The 22324-nt window shown below is 51.7% G+C and overlaps 1 protein-coding gene across 3 annotated transcripts in view; it reads right to left on the bottom strand.

The window, feature by feature from the left end:
* Sez6l (seizure related 6 homolog like) overlaps positions 1–22324 on the bottom strand; it is a 156915-nt gene that overhangs the window by 41459 nt on the left and 93132 nt on the right. For all 3 annotated transcript variants that reach the window (XM_087578551.1, NM_001415749.1, NM_001415748.1), the window contains exons 2-8: positions 11482–12039; positions 10117–10250; positions 9403–9595; positions 8566–8751; positions 4119–4284; positions 2400–2566; positions 957–1151 (exon numbers count right to left, since the gene is read on the bottom strand). In XM_087578551.1, the coding sequence (XP_087434677.1) occupies positions 957–1151; positions 2400–2566; positions 4119–4284; positions 8566–8751; positions 9403–9595; positions 10117–10250; positions 11482–12039 (1599 nt within the window). The remainder of the gene's footprint in view (positions 1–956; positions 1152–2399; positions 2567–4118; positions 4285–8565; positions 8752–9402; positions 9596–10116; positions 10251–11481; positions 12040–22324) is intronic.

Raw genomic sequence — 22324 nt, 5'->3', positions numbered from 1 at the left:
GACTGCATCAGATTCCTTCTCTGAGACGTCAGGAAATGCTGGCTCATGATGGATCATGACTGAGGCCACCAGCTTGCAGCACCTTGGCTGGCCCCAGTGAGTGCTCAGGTGGCGACCGGGCTCCAGTCTCTGAAAGGTTTAGCCTGGATCAGCAGCAGGGATGCAGCGGCTAGCCTCTCAATCCCAGTGTTTGCTGCCTTGGCAAGCCCTCAGCATGGCAGAGGTGGAAGCCTCAACACATTCTCTCTTCACGGAGCACATTTAGTTCAGGGGCCAGTCCCTCACCAGGGCAAGGCAATGACATCTCGCCAACTGCCAGGTGGTCACCAGGAGTGAGGGCAACCTTCACTCCTCCACATGCCAGGGTTCAGTGGCCTTGGATGCAAGACCTAGGGAGCCAGTGTTGGGGAAAGTTTGTCACAGCCGATATTGTCTGGGCTCTGAGCACAGGGAAGCTAAGCCCACTGTTTCTTCCACTGACCCTACAATGCTCTTGGGTGCGCTCTCTCCATGTCTGATTCCTCATCATGAATGGGGCTGGTGTCTACTGAATGTGGCTGTAGAAAAGGTCTTGTCACACAGGACATGCAGCTCTCAACAGCGTGCCCAGTTATGATCAACAGTGACGGTCACCCATGTCACCATGCCACGTGCTGTTGACTGGGTTATGCACTGCAGCAGAATGTGAAACAGGATGGGTCTGTAGGAGCTGACACCCTTTCAGGGCTCACCTGTCACAGCTGCTGTGCACTGCAGGTCCTGAGCCTGCAGGAAGGTGTGCCATTTTCTGATTACTCTCAAAACCAGCAGCAACCAGACCCAGAGGACCAATGGTCTGGAAAATGTCTCATCCTGAAACCAGTGTGTAATGTGACTACCCCTTCTAGGCTGGGGTCTTGTTCTTTGCTGGGGTCCAGGCTCTGGGCAATCTGGCCTTGGGGAAGGTGGTGGCTCACCTCTGCATAGAGGCTCCGTGTCATTCCAGTATGGGTCCCGCACATTCACGCACTCAATGACAGCTGGGCCCTGTTCCAGAGAGTGGCCAGGGTCGCAGGTGAACTCCACAATGGTACCGATGTTATAGGTGGGGTCCGATGTGGTGAAATTCCCGTTTTGGATATAGGGTTCGTAGCAGTGACCTTTCTCAAAGGCTGAGGTTGGGACACAGAGAGTGTTAGTGGACAGATGAGGTAAAAGACAGCCCTGTGGCTTAGACATTTCATAAAGGCAAGGTACTTCAGAGCATGGAAACTCACATCTGTAATCCTAGTTCTAGAGAGCCTAAGACAGACAGGTCATTGCTTAAGGCCAGCCTGGGCTACACTATTTTCCAGGCCAGCCTGGGCTTCTGAGGGGACCCTGCTCCAGAGCAGAATGCTTCTGACGTGGGCCAGGCACCTGGATCCTCCGACCTTGTGTTTTTTGTGTATGATGCAGATAGGACCGTCTAACTGGGACCCTACATTCTGTCCATGCCAGCACTCTGGGTCCTGCTGTTGGATGCACAATGTCTGTCCCTCAATGGGACCACCCACTTCCAGGAAAGCCTGAGCTACAGTCCCTAGGGTACACAGAACACCATGGTCTGTCTGGGTCAGAGAACCTATTCTTGGAAGGAGGCTAGGCCCCCAGAGGCATTGCTTGAGGTGGGCAGAGGAGGGCTCCGAGGCAGGCTGGTAGCCACTGCAGCCACATTGTAAGTGAGGTTCCAGATATCCCTGGCTTCTCTCCTGTGAGCAGAAACACCAGTTCCACATCTCTGTGTGGTGAGAGTCACACAGGGAGCACACACAAAAGCCTGGTGTAGTGGTGCACAGGTACGAGTCCTTCGATAGTGAGTCTGAGATGGGAGGTTGTGAGTTCAAGGCCAGCCTGGAATATTAGAGACGGCCTGCCTCAAAAAGCCAAAAGGGAAGTGGGGAAGGGATGGAAATAGGGCTCCACTGTTAAGAGTTTTGCCTAGCATTCAGGAAACCTCAGGTTTGATCCCCGGTGCTGCAGGAGCCGGACAAGGTGGTTCATATGTGTGATCTTGGTACTTGAAAGGGAAAAGCAGGAGGATCAGAAGTTCAAGGTCATCCTGGTCAGCTTGTTGAGTTTGAGGCCAGCCTGGGCTGCATGAGATCTGCACTTAAGACAGTCTCTCAAAACAAAGGAATGAATGAATGAATGAATGAATGAATGAATGAATGAAAGAGAAAGGGAAGACAGGACCAGGCACCAGCACAAGAGCTGCTTAGCAGGAAGTTGATATCAATACAATAAAACGGAAAGCTTGTCTTGGAAATCGTGGGTCAGTCTGGGTCCCTCACACTGAGCACATTCCCCATCCCAAGGTCCCGGTTCAGCCCTCACCCACTTTCCCTGCCCCCGGACCTGACAAGGAGGGGACCTCTCACCCTCAAAGCGAATGTTGAAGGCGGAGGCTGCCTGGCCCTGGTCAGAGGTGAACTCGATGCGGATATTGCTACCCTCGCTCAGCAGGCCCTCGAAGGGCACGCTCTCTGTTCGGAGTGAGTCGTACAAGAGGGCTGACGTGTTTGTCCGTCCACTGTAGACAACCATCCTAGGTAGAGGAAAGGCAGAGGGATACTGACATGTCTTTCTGGGTCGGTGACACCGGGCCAGAGTGGAGAGGGTGTGTGTGGGATGCTCACCGGGATCTCCCTCTGAACTCAAATCCTGCCCCTTCGGTCTTCCTCATCCCTCACAGAAATGGAAACCGCCTGCTTGTTCTGAGTCTCTCGGGGTGCAGGGTGGGTTGTGGTGAGTAAGGGGCACCAGGAGTAGTTACCGTGTCATGGGTGGCTCTGCGCTGAGAGGTGGGGCTTGGACAGCAATGTGCAGTTAGGCAGTGTCCCACGATGCAGGAAGAGGTCTGCCACCCAGCCTGCCTAATTCTTTCCAGGGGAGTTTCTCCATCCCTGCCTCCTGTCTTCCCAGGACAGTGCTGTGTGTATCGTAATTGTTCTCCATGGAGCCTAATCATGGCTTTGTGCAGAGGGGTGCTCAATATATGCACCTTCTCATTCCACTCAGGGAAGAGATGCCTGAGAGCAAGTCACAGGCAGTATGTGTGTGTGTGTGTGTGTGTTCATGCATGTGAGTGCACATACATGTGAGTGCATGTGCGTGTGTGCCTGTATGTGTGTATGTGTGCATGTGTGTGTGCATGCATGCTTGGGTGGATGTGTGGGTGTGTGGGTATGTGGAGGTGCAGGCATGAATGTGTGCCTGCAGGTGTGTGTGTGTGCGTGCATGTGTGTGCATGTGTGTGCATGTTTGTGCATGTGCATGTGGGCCTATATGTGCGTATGTGGGCATGTATGTGTGCATGCATGCACGCGTGTGTGTGTGTGTGTTTGTGTGTGTGTGTGTGTGCAGGCATGAATGTGTGCCTGCAGGTGTATGCATGCATGCCTGTGTGTATGTATGTGCATGTGCATGTGTGTCTGTAAGTATGTATGCAGGCATGTGTGTGCATGCATGCATGAATATGTGCATGCAGGTGTGTGTGTGTGTGTGTGTGTGTGTGCATCCCTGGGTATGTGGATGTGTGGAGGTGTGTGTGCACGCATGAATGTGTGATGCAGGGTGCATGTGTGTGCATATGCATGTGTGCCTGTATGTGTATGTTCATGCATGTGTGTGCATGCATTGCTGGGTATGTGGATGTATGGAGGTGTGTGCAAACATGAATATGTGCATTCAGGGTATGAGTGTGTACATGTGTGCATGTGTGTGTGCATTGTGTCTGTATGTGTGTATGCATGCATGTATGTATGCATGCATGTGTGGATGTGTGCATGTCTCTGTGTGTGGATGTATGGGCTATGTGTGCACCCATGAATGTGTGCATGCAGGTGTGTGCGAATGCATGTGTACCTGTGTGTGGGCATGTGTGAGGGTGTGTATGTTTGTGTATGTTTCCCATCTCCTTCTTCCCTCTCTTCCTAGGTGGCTCAGGAAGGCTCCTTTCCCACAGAGTGCCTCAATATACTGACCAGAAGCAGAGGGCCATAAGATCTTTATCAACTTCCCCAGGGCTTCAGCCACACCCAGATTACCCACTCCACCCTCTCTATGCTGAGGAGGAGCAGTTGGTGCAGTCAGCTCACCTGTCTTTCTCATGCAGCAGTAGCCTTTCAAGATGCAAGTGAAGCTTCTGGCCCTCTGGAGCCTCGATGGTCCACACACAGAGCTGGCTGCCATTGGTGTTTCCCGGGTAACTGGGGGACAGAACTCGGCCGATGGTGGCATTGTGCACTGCTCCTCCACACGGGGCTGGGTGCAGAAAGTGACATGCCAGGAGGTGAGGGAAGAACAGAGAGGAGTGGTGGGATTGGTCTCCCCTGATTGCACTCAAGCCCTCTAGCCAGGGTGGAGCTGGGAACACATGAAGGGGTCACTGTCCTGTTAACCCCCTCCATGCCTCTATCTGCCAATGCCACTCTGCTGTTGCAGGGGGGAACCTCAATTTAAGACTGTTCTGTGGTGCTGATTGTGCCTAGACATTCATTAAAAAAATTCACATTTATTCACTCGTGTGTGTGTGTGCATGTGTGTGCTCGTCACAACGCCTGTGTGGAGGCCAGAGGACAACTCACAGGGATCAACTCTTGCCTTCCACCATGTGGGTCTTGGGGACTTGGCAGTAAGTGTGTTAAGTCACCAAACCATCTCCCTGGCTTGATGCCTAGACTTTCGTTATGAAATCATTCCCAAGGGCAGACAGAAGCAGTTCAGGGGAGAAGCATGCAATTTAGGACTACGCGTGGAGTGTAAGAATGGAAGAAACTCCGGTTGTGTTCTACTTTACCCAACCAACGGCCGGCTGAAACAGATCAATAAAACAGCAGTGTGGGCTGTAGGCATAATTTTACTTATTCACGAGGATCTCACCAGGAGAATCATGACCATTTCCTGAGGTGCAATTCAGCAAAAAAAAAAAAAAAAAAAAAAAAAAAAAAAGCTTTTAAAACCATGTCGGAACACCCTGACCCAGAAAAGAGCTCTGGGAGTGAATCCTAGGGGAAGCTTTGGAGATTTGAACTGGCTTGTGGATGAAGCTGTGCATCTCCGCCTTCATCCTCAGATTCAAAGCCAGAGCCAGAGCACATCTCCCCCGCACACGTTGGGGTCTCACAGAGCCACCCAACACTGCGTTCTCAGACACTGTTTACGAATCCCAGAGCTTGAAGAAGTGTGCTAGCTGATGCCCTGCCTGGCCCATTCCTGTGAGTGACCCGCAGGGGTAGATTGAGACCATGGGATAGAAAGGTGATTTGTCCTAGTCCTCTGTACATTTGTGTCTCTGGAATCTTCTTTTAACCAGAGCCGTAAAACACTTTTACGCTAAAATAATACGGCGAGGTGACGCCGCAAATGATCTGTGGCCCACAGGAGCTGCACGGCTGTCAGATCACGGCAGAGAAGAGATGCCGGGATTCGGTCTCAGGGGGTCAAATGGAGGGTCTGTTTTAATGTGGTGTTTGGGAGTTGATCCCAAGGACCCTGAAGAGGATTGAAGATACACAGGAACCCCGGTTTCTCCCCCAGGGTCAAAGGAGCAGAAATGCACAAGCAGGCAGATCCGACCAGTTGTGTTATAGAGCTGGCCTCTTCTTCAGAGGACAAAGAGTCCTCCTGGCTCCCCCCCCCCATGTCCTGAGAGTCCGCTCTCCGAGAGTTCTTCACCCCTTTTCTTTTGAAGACAAGGTCTCATGCAGTCCAGGCTGGTCTCAAATTCACTGTGTAGGCAAAGATGACCATGAACTCCTGATCTTCCTCCCTCCAGCTCCTGAGATTCCACACGTGCTGGGGATGGAACCCCGGGGCTTTGAGCATGCCCTAGGCAAGACTTCCGATCAGTGTGCCTCAGCCACTCACCGCCATCTCTGAGTTCTTCACACATCTTCTCAAGCAGGGACACAGCCCTTTGCTTGCTGCCCTCTAAGAATTTCTCTGCAAAACACATCTCACAACAGCTTGGGCTCTTGGCTGTGATGACAGTAAGTCCTAGTGGCTCCCAGCGCCGGATGGCATGATTTGTAGTATGTTCTCAGCAAATATTAATTCCTATTCATTTAATTCTTAAAAATTTGAGAAAGGGGGTCTCCCTTTGTCGCCCAGACTGGCCTTGAGCTGTGAATCTGCTTGAACTTCCCAAGTGCTGGGATTTGAGGCCATTCTTTGTCGCTCTGCTTGACTTCGTAAAGCATTTGCTGGACAAATAACAACTATTCATTTTGCAAAGGAGTAAAAAATTCTAATAGGCGTAATGCTAAGAGACATTAAACTACTTGCTCAAGGACACACAGCTAATGAGTAGAGTCCCTGGGATATGGGCCAGGTGTGCTCCATGCCATTCCCATTTACAGTGACATTTGATTCTTCAGAAAGGATCCAGGGTTGGGGGTGGAGGGCAGAGTGGACACTTTACAGATGAAGAAAGGGTGCTTTGGCTCCCCTCATAGGCCCAGCTCAGTTCCTGACACATGGTAGATGTTCACGGACTGCTGAATGACAATGTGGTGGGAATGGGTTGGCAGAAGGAGACAAGCTATGACAGCTCTCCTCTGCCCTGGACTGGGCTGTGTGACAGGGTGGACAGAAACCGTCCTTCCTTCCTGAGCATGAAATTCCCTTCCTATTCCATCCCACGGATGCTGTCCTCTGTCAGTCAGCCCGAGGCTCAAACCTCCATTGTGTCATGTACCTGTGACAGACTTTGCACAAGCCAGTGGAGCCCTTGAAACCTAGGGTGTGCCATCGGTGACTGGGGTTGGGGTGGGGCAACGGGGGACATGGTCTCACCCCTGACAGATCCCTCACGAGGAACAGGCTGCTGCTTTTCTTCTGACCTCAGTATAGTCTGTGTGTGTGTGTGTGTGTGTGTGTGTGTGTGTGTGTGTGTTTTCTTCTTTTGCTTGTTTGTTTTTGAGACAAGGTCTCACTAGGTGGCCCTGGCTGTCCTGGAACTCACTGGGTAGACCAGACTGGGCTTGAACTTACAGATAACCATCTGCTTCTGCATGCCAGATACATGCTGGCTTCCTCAAATCTGCTGAGCCTTTGCCCAGGATAGCTCACTGGCAGGGAAAACCCATACCCATGATCTTCCCTTTGGTACCTCCCTCTCAGCTTCTAACAGGCTGGCTCCTTGGGGTCTCCTTCCTTCCCTGGTTTCTGGCCTACCATCACCTCTTGTTCCTGAGTCCTATCTGTCATGGTGACAGGGTTTTTCTTGTCCCCACCTGCTCTGTGACACTATCCCTGTGACCCCTCTCTGGCACTCTCTGCCCCCCTCTGCACCTCCATGTTTTCTCATCTGGTCACATATTGTGGTGGCTTGAATAAGAATGGCTGTCCCTGATAGGCTCATATATTTGAATGCTTAGTCACCAGGGAGTGGAACTGTTGGAGAAGGATTAAGAGGTGTAGACTTGTTGAAGGAAGTTAGTTCCTGGGGGTGGGATTTGCAGTTTCAAAAGCCCATGCCAAGCCTAGTCTCTGTCTGTCTGTCTGTCTGTCTGTCTGTCTGTCTGTCTGTCTGTCTGTCTGTCTGTCTGTGTCTCTCTCTCCTCCACCCCTTCCTGCTTGTGGACTGTGATGCAAAACTCCCAGTTACTGCTCCAGCCCCATGCCTGTTTGCTTTCCGATGTGATGATCATGGACTCACCCTCTGATACTGTAGGCAACCCCCCCCCCCACGAAATGCTCTCTCTGTATTTTTAAAGAAGAGTTTCCATAGTTACAATGTTTCTTCACAGCCACAGAGCAGTAACTTAGACATGCATCCTGTACCAGGGCGGGGACTCCTGGAGAGCCAGACCCTCACAGCTCCAACCGTGGCTGCAGAACCCGGTAACAGTGGACGCTAGTGTATCCTGGCAGGGTCCTTGAAGGATGTCAGATCCACTGGCCAAGGATCCCGCTGTCCTTGAAGTCCAGATTTCCACCTGCGTGCCTGCACCATCTACTTCTCGCCACCAGAGGGCACCAGACCACCTTAGTTGGTGGCCGTCACCAAATTTTGAGTCCACGTTGACTAAGCTCAAACAACAAAACAGAACAGCAGAAGCCACCCCCAAAGTCCAAACAACAAAAGAAACAAGGGATAAGCAGGACCTCATCATTATGGAGAGGGAATTCAGAATAAGGAAGACAACAGCCACCACCAAGTCCGCTGTCGAGTGACTGCTAGGGAGCAAAGTTTCCACTGGACAGAACACTGCCGTGTGGTATGTATCTTCAGAAGCCGATTTCATACTGCGTGCACTATATTACAGCACAGCCTAGAGGGAAGAGCCTTACCCGAGATGCCCGCGACCCCTCTGGGGGTTAAAGGTCATATATCAGATATCCTGCGTATCAGACTCATAACAGCAACAAAACCACAGTTATGAACTAGCAATGGGATGAGTTTATGGTTTGGCGGTCAGCACATCACGAGGTCTTAACGGGTCACAGCGTTAGGAAGGTTGAGAACCACCGCTGTAGAGGGTGCTGCCCCCTCGCCTCGCATTGCCCCGCCCCTGCCTGGTTGGTGAACACCGGTGGTACCTGAGCAGACAGGCTCCTGGCTGCTCCAGTGCGGTTTGGAGGCATTGATGCAGGTCAGCGTCTTGGCTCCCTGCAGCTCGTAGCCCAGGTGGCAGTGGAAGTGGGCCACCCCGCCAGAGTGCAGATCCATCACTGTGACGTCTCCAGCATCGGGCCGTCGGGGAAAGTTGCAGCTCAGCATGAAAGCTGCGGAGAAAGGAGCAACCTAAGCGCTTCAGCCGTGGGCAGGAGGCCGTGTGACCCACATCCTGGCAGCGGCTCTGTACTGTGCTGAGGATGGAGGGGCGACTCTTGGGAGGAAGGCTGGGTGCTGTTTCTCTACCAGATTTGGGGAGGTAAGTTCTGTCGCTGACTGGGAGCTTGGTGATTTGGCTAAGCAGGCGGGCCACCAAGCCCCAGGAATCCTCCTGTCTCCATCCCTCACCACTGGGGCTACAGGTGAGTCCTGGCTTGACTTTCTATGTTGTTTCTGGGGGTGGGAGCACTGCTCCTTATGGGGATGAGAGCTGTGATCCTTATGGGGATGGGAGCTGTGATCCTTATGGGGATGGGAGCTGTGATCCTTATGGGGATGGGAGGACTGCTCCTTATGGGGATGGGAGCACTGCTCCTTATGCTTGCAGAGCACGCTCTTTCCCTGAGCCCTCTCCAGTTCCAAAATTATGCATCTTCCTTTCTTGGCTTTAACAACCATTGCTTTCAGTCATGGAGGAGGATTCTGCTGACTTAATTGGAGTGCCAGTGGGTCCCTGGCACACAAAACCCCCAAGACTGTGACTGGGTGTCAGAGGAAAGTGAGGCCAGTGTCTCCATCTGGCTGGCCTCAGCAGACCCTACCTTGGTAATGTAGCTGGAAGGTCCCAAGGTTGTCATCCTGGAAGGTCCGGAAGTAGACAGAGATGGTGTTGGTGGGGCTTCGGATCACCTGGCCCTCCACCAGGAGAGTCTGGTTGGCCAGGACTGTCAGGGTGGGGCCGTCCACTCCTCGGATGGAGAGCAGCTCCCCCTCAGATAGGTTGACACTCTTCACCTGGGAATCCATGGGGGAGACAGAGAGGGCTGGGGCAACAGGCCGGGGAGGAGCTCCTGTGCTTACAGTGCACTGGGTGCTGACTCACACAGTCTATCTTGTCTGTGTGGACCGACGAGAGGGCAAGCAAGGACACTCTTTCATTTCTAGGTCTCTCTTCTCTACTGTGGCTGCACTGCAGGGTGACCCACCCTTCTCCAGGCCAGGCTCTTGCTGTTACTTCTGCTGTCTATGCTGGAGAGTGTGGATGGGAGGTATTGTGCACCCCTACACACGTGCACACATGTGCTGTATTTGGTACCTGCTAGTGTTTAATAAACAGGACCTTAAGGGACTTCCTTTCTGGGTAACACATCTAAAGCTTTGCCAACATAGCCTCTGTACATCTTCAGGCCTCAGTAGGACATACACCTGGGAACTCCCATTCTCTGCAAAACCCAACTAAAGCAGCCGTGTTTTGGGGAAAGGAGGTGTGACAGTAAGGGCAACCCAGACAGGACATGGTCCGCACTCTAGGCTACCTGCAGTTCAACCCCGTAGCCAGTGTAGACAGTCACATTGTAGGTGCATTCCAGGAAGCTGCTGGAGGGCTGAGGAGGGAAATCACTTGAGTCAATGTATCCCTCGGGGTCCGAGAAGCTCACACCGCAGAGAGCTACAATGAAACAAACGTTGGCATCAGGATACACCCGGCTGCGTGGCCAGCCCAGGAGCTCACTTGCAGATGTGCTATTATGGAGGTACAGAGGAGACTCGTGCTGAACTCTGCCCGGTCCTGACTGGTAACTAGTCACCAGGAGCAGCCCTGCTCATTCTTAGACAGAATGCCATTCCATTTGCCACCGTAAGGCAGGCAAACCAAAGCACAGGGAGGGCCCCCGTCTGGACTATGCTCACACAGCACAGTTACTATATCCAAAGTGGCACCCCACCTCCCTACAACATGCAGTAAAAAAGTGACTTTGTGTTAACCAGGAACCTCCAATAATCTGCCCCAAAGATGCTCTAGCAAGGGCATCTAGTTCCAGGTCAATCTTAACAGCCTGTCTCAGCTCAAAGACCCGCCACATCCTGCTGTCATATAAAATCTGATTGCTTTTCCAACTTTCTACTCTTCGGGTGCAGATGGCTTTGGCAGTTCATTCCCCAATGGACCTTTCTTTCCACCCACGGAGAACTCTAGTTCCATGCACAGTGAGCAGCCAAGTTGAGGCGAGCTTGACCGGTGAGGCCCCAACACAGAGAAGCACAGAACCCAGATTGGGAGATCAGGCTCAGCAATCCATCCACATCTTGCTGGGGGTCTCCGTATTTCCCTTGCATATCAGCCTCCACCTAAGCTCCAGGCCCTTCCATAGAAAGGTTTAGGAAATGAGCATCCTCCCTACAAAGGCTCTCGACCACCTACAAGAAATCCCCAGCCCCATGACGGCAGAACGCTGTGTGAGCAGTGTCTAGGAAATAGGAAGAAGAAGTCTGGGGGGTGGGGTTCACAGGACTGATACAACTAAATTTTCTGAATACTTTGGTTTACTGTATGGAGGAAGAGGACAAAGTAAGGGACAGCCAGTAGACGGGAAAAGTCAGTGCACTTTGCATGTGTGGCTCTATAGTAGAGCGCTTGCTTGCCTAGCTATGTGCCAGACCTGAGTTCTCTTTACAATGCTCATGCACACGCGCGCGCGCGCGCGCGCACACACACACACACACACACACACACACACACACACACACACACACACACACACACTCCCACCAAAAACAAAGTAAAAAAGACAGCTGGAGTGACTGTTCAGTGACAGCATGTCCCCCACCTCTAGTTCCACACACACTATGGAGAATCCAGAAATGAAGGACAGCAAGGGTGGGAGATGAGCCTCGTATACCTGGGGCCTGCTCCGTGGTGATGATGGTGGTGGTGACGATGGTGGACGTGGTGGTCTCCTGGCTCTCCTCAGAGGCAGACCCGGTCAGCTCATTGTCACCCTTGTCCAGCGGGCTACTGAGGCTGCTGTCATCGGGGGCCTGCGCGGGCTGCGGGCTGTGTGGAAGTGTAGTAGCCAGAGCGGTGAAGGGTGCGATCTGCAGTGGCGCAGGCGCTGTAGGCTGCTCCGGGTCTCCAGGCTCACGTGGCTTCGTGGTAGCCGAGGAAGGGGATCCCAGTCTCTGCAGAGTTGTCGGGGTAGCCAGGGGCCTCAACTGCCTCCGGGCTGAGTTGAGTTGCTTCAGGGACGGCAGAGCCTTCCTTAGGGATGGGGTATGCTGGACTCTGGCCTCATCGGGGAACAGAGGGGGCAAGGACCCTTCTAGTGCTTCCAGTGCTTCCCGGGATGGCAGGGGACCTGGGGCTGCTGATGTCACCCCCTCTTCCAGGCTGCCCTCCAGCAAGGCAGAGGGCAGGAGGTAGGCGGTGGAAGGGTGCATGTCTCCCTCTGGACCACCATCTGGGGAGGAGAGAAAATACATTAGCTTGGGCCTGCCTCACCTCCTGTCAGCTTTAGACGGTAGCCTCTAAAAATGACACCCCAGACTGGGCAGGTAGCCATTAGTTTACAGACTTCTCTTCTCCTTCTTCTCCCACTTACTTCTTAAAAAGTAGAGGCCCATTGTGCTGGGACCCAGAAAGGGTTAAGACTACAGAAGCCAAGAGTACAGACTTCATGACACTGGACTTTGCAAGAGACACAGTTATTTGATTAGTCCTGAGGCAGATTCATGAGGGATGTGTGAATACAGGTAGAGACCTGGTGCTGGGAATGAGGTTTGCCACAGAGCAAGGAGCCTGAGGGAGGAGCTCTAGGGCCAGAGCTGGTAAGGGTGGGTGGGACCTGTGGACCCTGCTAGTATGTGGCTTTTAACCTTGAGAGTAAAAACATGGTCCTCGAGTAACATTGAAATTATGTCACAACAAATTGCAACAATAGTTGCAAGCTGAAGGCACACAGACCAGAGCAGATCACCAGGCTTCACAGCTAAGCAGCCATGTGTCCTGGAGTGAGTGCTCCTTGCTCTCCCTGTTGACCCACATGTGACCGGGACACAGCTCCCCACAGTGCCCAGTGTCACCAGAGAAAAAATTGCCCAGGCAAAGATTTGAGCTCCATCAGAGAATGGCTTTGGGAACATCACTGCTTTTTCTTTCGATGGTTTAAAATCAGCACTTTCTTTTTTTCTGACAGAGGATTAGCCTCCACACCATCTATAAGGAGCAGATAACAGCACTGCAGAAGATATCAGGTCTTGTAGGGAAAGCTTAAACTTCACCGTGCCCCTTTGGAGTCAAACTGTCAAATCCACCCCCCTCGCTTTCTATCCCCTCCTTCTACCTCTCCCCTTCCCCCTCCCTCCCCCCTCTCCGTCTCTCTTTCATTTTAGAGACAGGGTCTCCTATAGCTCCTGAAGGCCTCAAACTTGCTGCATAGCTGAAGAACCAGATTTCCTGATTCTCCTGCCTCTACTTCTGGGGCGCTGGGATTACAGGTATGTGTTACCATGCCCATACCATGTGGTGTCAGGGCTCAAACCCAGGTCCTCACATGCTAGCTAAGTACTCTACTCACAGAGCCATGCCCGAGCCCCAAAGCTGTAAGTTTCTAGTGCTGACTTGGTCCTGTGTGATCTTGCGCACTGGATCCCCTTTTCCCTGAAACCTGGCTCGTGCCCTGTTGGAGGAGAGTTATTGCAGATGTGCACATTAAAGAGAGCAGCCCACCCAGTGTGCTTGGCACTACACCCAGCAGAGGAGAGAAGCATAGAAGAAAAAGGAGAGAGCATTAGAAGGAAGACAAGGTGTTTCGGGCAGAACTGAAATAATATACAGCAGCATGTTGGGAATTTTCCTCATCGTTGTGGCCCAACGTCCAGCAAGAAGCTGCTTAGGGACAAAGGGTTTGCTTTAGCTCACAGTTAGGTTCTGTCCACCAAGCAAGGAGGTAAGGTTGTGAAGCTGGCTGAGAACTGGAGAACTGCGGGGGGGGGCATAGAGACACAAACACATAGACACACAGATAGAGACAGAGACAGAGACAGAGGCAGACAGAGATATAAACAAGACACAGACAGACACATACATGCACATACACAGAGACATACACAGAGGGAGAGAGACAGAGACAGAGAGACTGAGATACAGACAGAGAGACAGAGACACAGAGACACACAGAGAGACAGAGATAGACAGAGACACAGGCTCAAACAAAGACACACAGAAAGACAGACAGAGATGTACACAGAGAGACAGAGGTAGAGACACAGACACATAGATACATACACACATACATACATACAGAGAGAGAGAGAGAGAGAGAGAGAGAGAGAGAGAGAGAGAGGAGACTGCCCTCAGCTTGCTCCCTCCTTTCCCTATTGAAGGAAGTCAGGGCAGGAACCTGGAGGCAGGAGCTGATGCAGAGGCCTTGAAGCAACACAGCTTACTGGCTTGCTCCCTGTGGCTTGCTCAGCCTGCTTTCTTATAGAACCCAGGACCACCAGCCCAGGGATGGCCTCACCTACAATGTGCTGAACCCTCCCCCAACAATCATTAGCTAAGAAAATGTTCTACAACTGGATCTTAATGGAGTCACTTTCTTAATTGAGGTTCCCTCCTTTCAGCTGACTCTAGCTTGGGTCAAGTTGGCACAAAACTAACCAGGACAGCATCCTAGATTGGAAAACTCTAAGCTGAACTGTGGCAGATACATAGTTTCTTTAAGGAAGCTTGGCCCAGAAACTGCCCAGCAGAGCTGTTGAAATCAACCTCATTTCATCCCTGAGATGCTGCACCTTCCTCCCCGAGCACTTCTGTCTGCTCAGCTGTCCAGTGTGGCAACTGTCTGCTGCTCACTGGGGCTGTCATCCCTCAGCGAGCTGATGTGCAGGGTTCCTAGGAGAAGGTCTGCATCTCAGCCAGCACTTAGCAGGTGCCAGCTGCTGCTGTCTCTCCTCGTGGAAATCATAGCGTCTTCTCTGTGGGAATCCAGAGCAGTGTGAGCCACCACCGCAGCAAAGGTCTTGAGAGATTCCTTCTGCGGACAGTGGTCCTTGGACTGACTGTTTTGTGCACACAGCAGTGGTTGAGCCACAGTCTCTGGCCTGTCAGGTGCCACCGTCTAAGTGGATTTGAGCAGCAGTTGGAAAGTCTAGCTAACTTTCATGGAGCTGCTGAACAGCTGTGATCTCTGTGGACCTCAACAGTCACAGATTGGCAGTAACCAAAGCACCTGTTGGGTGGCGCTGACCACCAGCCAGCATCCTTCCAGAGGGGCAGGGGCCAGGAATCAAGGAGAAGGGATGGGTATGGGTGACAAGATCAAGGTCATCTAGAAACCAAACATGGGGTCCTGGCCCAGTGCTGAGAATTCATGGATGTGGATTCAAGACCTGCCAGCTGTAGTCACATACCCTGGGAGAGAGGGAAGCTGGCTCATCCACCTTCCCACAGCTTAGCTTCCTCTGGAATGAAATTTTTCCATTTGCCCCAAAAGATCAGAGATGTGGATTTGCTCAAAAGGCTGTGGTCTGGCATTCCCCAGGGCTTTTATCTCGGGATTGATGGTGACTGTCTTTGTAGGTGGGCTGAGACTTACGTAGAAGAGGTGACAGGTCAGGGTACCCAATCTGAGAGACCCAGCTGGGACTGGGTGTAAATGTGGCTGCAGTCAGGGTTGGCTCCTGAGTTTCTCGGTGGGCAACAGCCCACTGGTGTAAATGCTTTGACTCCTTGCCTCTCCCCACAGGTCAAGTGTGCAGCCAGAGAGGATGATGTCAGGGCTGCCAGCTCCTGTACCACGGGGACGGAAGCAGCAAGAGCGGTGCTTGGTCTTGATGACTCTGCAGTCAGGCAAGGTGACTGATGAATGGCTACAATGACTGGTGAGCTGCTGTGGCCTGGCTCAGTTAGCCCTTCGTAAATACGTCCCATTCTTCTAGTCACAGGAGAAAGGGGAGGGGGTAGGAGCAGAAGGGGAAGGAGTTGGGGATGAGGAAATTTGAGGAGGAGGAGGAGGGGGAGGAGGAGGGGTGAGATAAATGTGGAGGGGGAGGAGTCAGGGAGGAGAAGGTGTGGGGAGGAAGAGGGGGAGGAGAAAGAGGAGAAGGAAGGGGAGGGTAAGAAGAGAGAGGAGAGGGGAAGAGGAGAAGGAGGGAAAGGGGGAGGGACAGGAGTCAGAGAGGAGGAGGTGAGGAGGAAGAGGGACAGGAGGAGGAGGGGGAGAAGAAGGGAGAGACAGGGAGGAGGGGAGCACCTGTAAGCATGGTTGAGAGGACGAGTGACACCATATCAGGGACAGGAAGCCAGGCGTCCCCCCTTGACACAGTGGCAGTGACGGACCAGGTCTCTTGCTTTGCTCCACTGGACCTTGCTGGTGACAGGGTAGGCAGACACAGTGTGCTGTCATTGGTGCTCCATGTCACTCTTTGTTGGCTTCGTTAGGAAGGAGATTATACATCCCTTAGAGGAACAAATGGAGGCTGGGGCACGAGGTGCGTTCACAGGCCACCCCTGCAAAGCCAGGATCAGTCCCAGGTTTATCTGGACTCACAGAGTGAGCTGCTTACCGCTTCTCTTACAGCCTCACTCCAAATCTACCACTCCGTTGTCCAACATAGAGATTCTCTCCATGGCTTCATATTCCAGGCAGGACTCCTGCCTCTGCGTCCCTTAAGGAACCTCTGGGTGCCATGACCATTGGTGTTTTCCCCTCATATTCCCTGTGGTCTTCTGGAAGCTATACCTCAAAACCTCCCCCAAGCTATTCTTATCCTCTTCCCCCCACCACATCTGAGGTTACAGCAGTCCATCTTGGGAATCTGAGGATTAAAACACTCTGCTGGTGAGTGAAAACCATCACACGTATGTATCGTTTGTGGGCACTTATGGCAGCAACAGTCAACCTTAATGCCCAATTTGAAACAACCCAGAATCCCCTGGGCAAAGACTCCCCATGAGGGATTGTCTACATTGGACTATCCTATCAACACATCAGAGGAATTGCCTTCATTAAGGTAATCGATGTGGGAAGACTCAGCCCACTGTGGGCAGCAGCATTCCCTAGGCAAGAGGACCTGACCTGTGTAATAGAGGAGACATTGATTTGGCTGTGAGGTCACCGCCATGGTGACTTCCTGCATCAATGGACTGTGAAATCCTGACCTCTAATAAACCCTTTCTCCTCTAAGTGTTCTGTTGTGTCAGGGTGATTTCATCACAGCAAGAGAAAGGAAGTCAGAAAAGTGGGCAAAGTGTGGAACTTGCTCCCGTGTGCAGTGATGAAACCAGGGCACCTAGCACTTCTGTCTTCTCCTGTAGCCAGGGTGATATGAACTCCTGCTTCTCTGGCCTCCACCTCCCAAGGGCTGCCACACTATGAAGTTCTAGGGATTGAATCCAGGGCTTTGTGCATGCTAGGTGAGCACATTATCAAGGAAGCCACATCCCCAGCATGAACTATGATCATTTTCATGTACTGGGAATCTTTGATTCTCTCTCTTTTGAAAAACAATTATATTTTATTTTTAATTATATGTACATGTGTCTCTGTGTAAATGCATGTTAGTGCACTTATGCACATATGTGTGTCTTGCTCTGTGCACATGCATGCTAGTGCACTTACTTATGTGCATATGAGTCTCTCCATGCACATGGAGGTTAGTGCACCTCTCTCTCTCTCTCTCTCTCTCTCTCTCTCTCTCTCTCTCTGTGATCTTGCATGTTAGTGCAATACCCAGGGAAGCCAGAAGAGGGCGTTGGCCTCTCAGGAGCTGGAGTTACTGGCAGCTGTAATCCACTCAACACGGATTCTGGGAACTGAACACAGGTCCTCTGTAAGAGCAACAAGCAGTCTTGAAACTGAGGGACCCAGCCCTGGGCCTCTCTTTTCCAGAAGTTTTGAAATGAAATGTTATAGGTTGTTGCAGGTCTCAGAGCCCCTACCGTGCCTCCAAATACCATCATCAAGACCCTTGCCTACCCACATTTCTCTCTCTCCTCACCTGCAGCTCTTCCTCATCTCTAGAGACCACTTTCTCCTGTCATCTTGTAGGAGACCCGAGACACCAGGGTCACAAATGAGCAAGGGGTCTCCCTTCTGTTCTGGGCTTGTTTCACATCACACCATGAGTTCCAATCCCACCCACGCCCCTTCGAGTGTCAGTGTTCCTCTTTTAAGACAGCATAGTATTCCACTGTGAGCACAGAGCACAATGACTCCCTCCATCTGTCTGTCAGGAGACATCTTCACTCACCCCTCATCCCATATCCCCTGCTTTGTGAGGTCTGCAGTAGGTGTTGGCCTGCAGGTACCTCATAGACACATCCTTTAAGTACTTGCCAAGACTGGGGTTGGCAGATATGATGGTGAACTTCATGTTTTGAAGACCTTCAAACCGTCTCTGTAAGGGCCACAAGTATCTGTACACAGCAGGGAGTGAGTGCTTCCTCTCCACACCCATGCTAGCATTTATTGTTGCTGCCTTTTAATTCATCTGTCTTGATAGTCCCTGGTCTAACTGGGCTCGAGTGATACCCTGCATTTGGGAGGATCAGAGACCTGCCTTCTCTCCTTTTCCTGTGCTTCTACTCAGTTTTGTCTCCTAGGTGCAGGTGTACATGCCTGAGTGCACTTATGTGTGTGTGTGTGTGTGCATGTGCGTGTGTGTGTATGCATCTGTATGCATGTGTATGCATCTGTGTGCATGTGTGTGTGGTTGTGTGTGCATGTGTGTGTGCATGTGCGTGTGTGTGTATGCATCTGTGTGCATGTGTGTGTGGTTGTGTGTGCATGTGTGTGTGAATTTGTGTGTGTGAATTGTGTGTGTGTGTATGTGCACATGTGTGTGTGTATGTGTGTGTGTGTTGGGGGGCTACCATGTGCTGTGATGAAACCTCCTAACCTTCACAGGAGCAGAAGGGAACATTCATGTGAAGATGAACTCCATGACTCACAGCCATAGCACCCATCCTCTGAGGCCCTGGGTGCCAGCCCCGCAGGAGGCAGTTCTGGCTGCTAACCCTGCCCATGCAAGGACTTTCTGATTTTGTACTGAAATGCCCTTGCCTGCACACAAAGCAAATCTTTCTGACTAACTCCGAACTCGGGGCCAACTTCAAGGCTGATGAGCTGTGCCTGTAGCCCGCAGTTCACTCAGCCCGAGGACTCAGCTCAAACGCCAGCCGGCTGACAGCCACGCGAAACCAAGTCCCACTGCACTCAGTCAAATTGGATCCTGGGCTTCAGAAATGCAGCGAGTTAATAACTCGCTCTAATGGGCTTTTCCCCAGGCCCCAGGGACCACTGAGTTAAACGCATTCTTCTCTTTCGGAGCACTTAGAAATCTCAGTTACACATGGCTGATTCTTCCTTTATCACGCACACTCAGCACTCTGCGAGGGTGCTGTCAATCAACCCATTCACCCACCAGCCCGTCTGTGAGAGAATGCCTACCAACGTTCTCCTCCAGCCGCCCCTCAGCGCTGTGTGACATCACCCCTGCTCTTAGCGGGACACACATGGCAAACAGACTACAACAGCCATGCAGGACGGGGTGCGTGTTAGTGACAGCAACACAGGAGGGGTGTGTGTGTCAATGAGACACACCTGATGTGGCTGTTCTCTCCAGGGACAAGCTGAGCAACTGCTATGCTGTCTAACTTGGGAGGCATCGTCCGTTTGTCCCTCTGTGCCTCGGCTCCTCTCTCCTTCTGTCAGGAAAACAGAGGCACTGGAGCACTAGAGCTCATCAGCCTGGGTCCTGGGAAAGCCGGGAATTCCAAGCAACAAGGTGCTGCCTTCTGCCTGATGAGATAACACTTCCGTGTAGCAGACACCCTCAGGTGTCTGCTGAACTCACCAGGGGTGGTGAGGAGGGAAACAGAGAGAAGATGGGGTGTGGTGGTAGGAGGGAGCAAGGAAAGCTGTCTAGGAGACATGTTTGGATTCTTGTGGTGCCAGGCACTGGGGGAGTGAGGAGGAAGGTTCAGGGTGCTGAGTATGTGCTGGGGGTCTAATGATGTTCCTTTGAGTCCATAAACTTTAGCGTGTTCTGAATGTGTCAGGGGGAGGGTGTAGTCATCAGTATACGTGAAAATCAATCAATCAATCAATCAATCAATCAATCAATCTATCTATCTATCCATCCATCTATCTATCTATCTATCCATCCATCCATATCCTCATGGTCTGTTTCAAGCTCCTCTCTGGCAGGTTCTGGTTCCCTCACATCACACCTCGGCAAGAGCTCGGAGCAGCTCATCCCCATCAGCAGCTGTGGTGAGACCTGCCTTAGGCCTCACTATGAGGCAGGCCTCTTCTCCCACTTCCTTTCCTGGTGCCACCGTGCTTCCAACACAACCACCGTGCCCGTACAAGCCACACCCCTTAAGCTCACTGTCAGTTCAACTTCCTATCTTTCCCTAGAAGGTTCCGGAGATCTGTCTCAGCATCTCAGGGGCTTCAGTTGCCCTAAGTCCCACCCATCTGTGTACCTCTCCCCTCCCCTCTAGCACACCTGGCTCCTGACTTACAGCCTTGGCTCCTATCACGGCGAGCTTTCAGCTTTATGAAGATGTGAGATCTTCCGGTACTCAGGAGGGGTTGCCCTTTGAACCTAGGATTTTGTTATTTCTTGGCCGACCTCACACTGTCACAGTGCAGCTTCTAGAGAGCCAAACCACCCTTAAGAGCAGCCAGGGATCGAAGTCCAAGGCATCAATGGCATTTTGACTTATAATGTCTGTGATTTAAAGTGCCTACTTGATTTATAATGTCTGTGATTTAAAGCGTCTAACTTTCTCCATCTTAAAAGGAGGGGTGAGGCTGGAGAGATAACTCAGCAGTTAAGAGCACTGACTGCTCTTCCAGAGGTCCTGAGTTCAGTTCCCAGTAACCACATGGTGGCTCACAACCTTCTGTAATGGGATCTGATGCCCTCTTCTAGTGTGTCTGAAGAGAGGGGCAGTGTTCTCACACACATAAATAAATCTTAAAAAAAAATCTGTCCCTTGCATAGGGTTTTTATCTCCTGGGATTTAGTCCCCTCCCTTAATTCTCAACACCACCAAGGTCACCAGACACAGAATTGGGGAGCTCTCTCCCCTGTGCAGTCTTTTCTGTACCCCACTTTCCCTTTAAGATAGGTAGCTCGCTTAAAGGCATCGCTTACATCTCTTCAGTACCTCTCTAGAACCTGTTCTGTGACTACAGACCTGACACACAAGGCACCCCGAGAAACACTTCTTCATGAGCTCACTTGCAGTGTAGACGGTCAGACTTGGTGCCTTACACAGGGCCTTCTTGTCTAAATGACATCTTGTTGGGCTGTTTACACTACAGGCTGAGCATCCCGTATCTGGAAACCCAAAATGTCCCACATCACACCACGGGTGGAAAATTTCATGCCACGAAACTTGGTTTCATGAACAGCATCATCGAAAACAAACGTTGTAAGGGAGTAGCTTCAAGGCCGAGTATGTAAGGCGCCCACAAAACGGAATGGAGTCTGTTTCCGGCCTCCGCTCTACCCCCAAGACACTGTGCTTGTGTGTAAATAGTTCTGGGTTTGAACAAACTCAAACAGGAGCTACTTCTGGCCTCAGGGATGCTAACGCTGGTCAAACCATTTCCCAGAAAGCAAGCTTCAGCTGACATGCAGAGAGCAAGAGGCAGCTGAGTCACGCACGGCATATGGCTCCTGGTTGCATCGGCAGGACAGACGGATGCTCAGCTGGTGCCCTTGCTCGGTTGATGTCATGGTTTGGGACCCTGATTAGCACACTGTGCTCACAGACACATGTCTCTCCAAACACAGGGGAGTATACGTGCAAAGCGACCCCCAAGCTGCCCCCAAGGTAGCTCAGGAGCCTGGGGGCTGCAGGGGATTCTGACAGGTGCCAAGTGGATAAGATCGCATAGTGAATGTCACAGGACAGGAGTGACTATTTGACCATTGTCCTCTCCGCCCTGGCTCTTTTCCAACCCATGGGCGTCCTTTTTAACTCATGCTGGGTGCAGAAATCCTGGACCATTCTTTATATTCATTTACATTTCATCAGCAAGCTGTGCATCCTCCCTCGCTGTGAGTAAGCACAGAGACCTGCCGGCACTGTGTGATTGCGCCTGCGTCTTTAACCCTGATTAGCAGGGCTGGCTCCCTACTAGTTGAACCCTCTTCACCCTGCACACCTGCCTCTCTTCTCTCCCCAGCCTCTGTCACTCACCCCCTCCATTCACGGCTCATGTTGGACCTCGTGACTTCTTGCAATGCAGCCCCAAGAAGAGGACACACTGTGATTCATTTAAATAAATGAACATCTGAGTCTGGGGAGGTGGGGGAAGGAAGCCCGAGTGGGAAACCCTGCTAACCTCAGGTCACCCACATTCCATGGATGAGAAATCAGACCCGTGAGGGGAGCTGCACTGTTCAGAGATGAGCTTCAAAGACCCAGGGTAAGTTAGTGATTTGTCTCCTTCGGTGGGAGCCTCGGCTTTAATAAAGGAAGAGCCCACACAGCCTGCCTATAAACATGGATTTGGAGGTGTGTCAAGCCAGGATGGTAGGGGACGAGGACCCACCTCCCAAAGCGTGTTCCCCACTTTCTAAAGTTAAGGCACGAACGGATGCATTCTCATCCTTAAAGAAGCAAATGCACAGTGTGTGTGTGTTTGTGTGTGTGTGTGTGTGATTGTGTGTGTGTGTGTGTGTGTGTGTGTGTGTGTGTACAGATGATTGACTTATGAA

The sequence above is a fragment of the Rattus norvegicus genome, chromosome 12 (assembly GCF_021556685.1).
Source record: "Rattus norvegicus strain SHRSP/BbbUtx chromosome 12, alternate assembly SHRSP_T2T, whole genome shotgun sequence".
Taxonomy (NCBI): Eukaryota; Metazoa; Chordata; class Mammalia; order Rodentia; family Muridae; genus Rattus; species Rattus norvegicus.
This window is presented reverse-complemented; position numbering and strand designations above follow the sequence as displayed.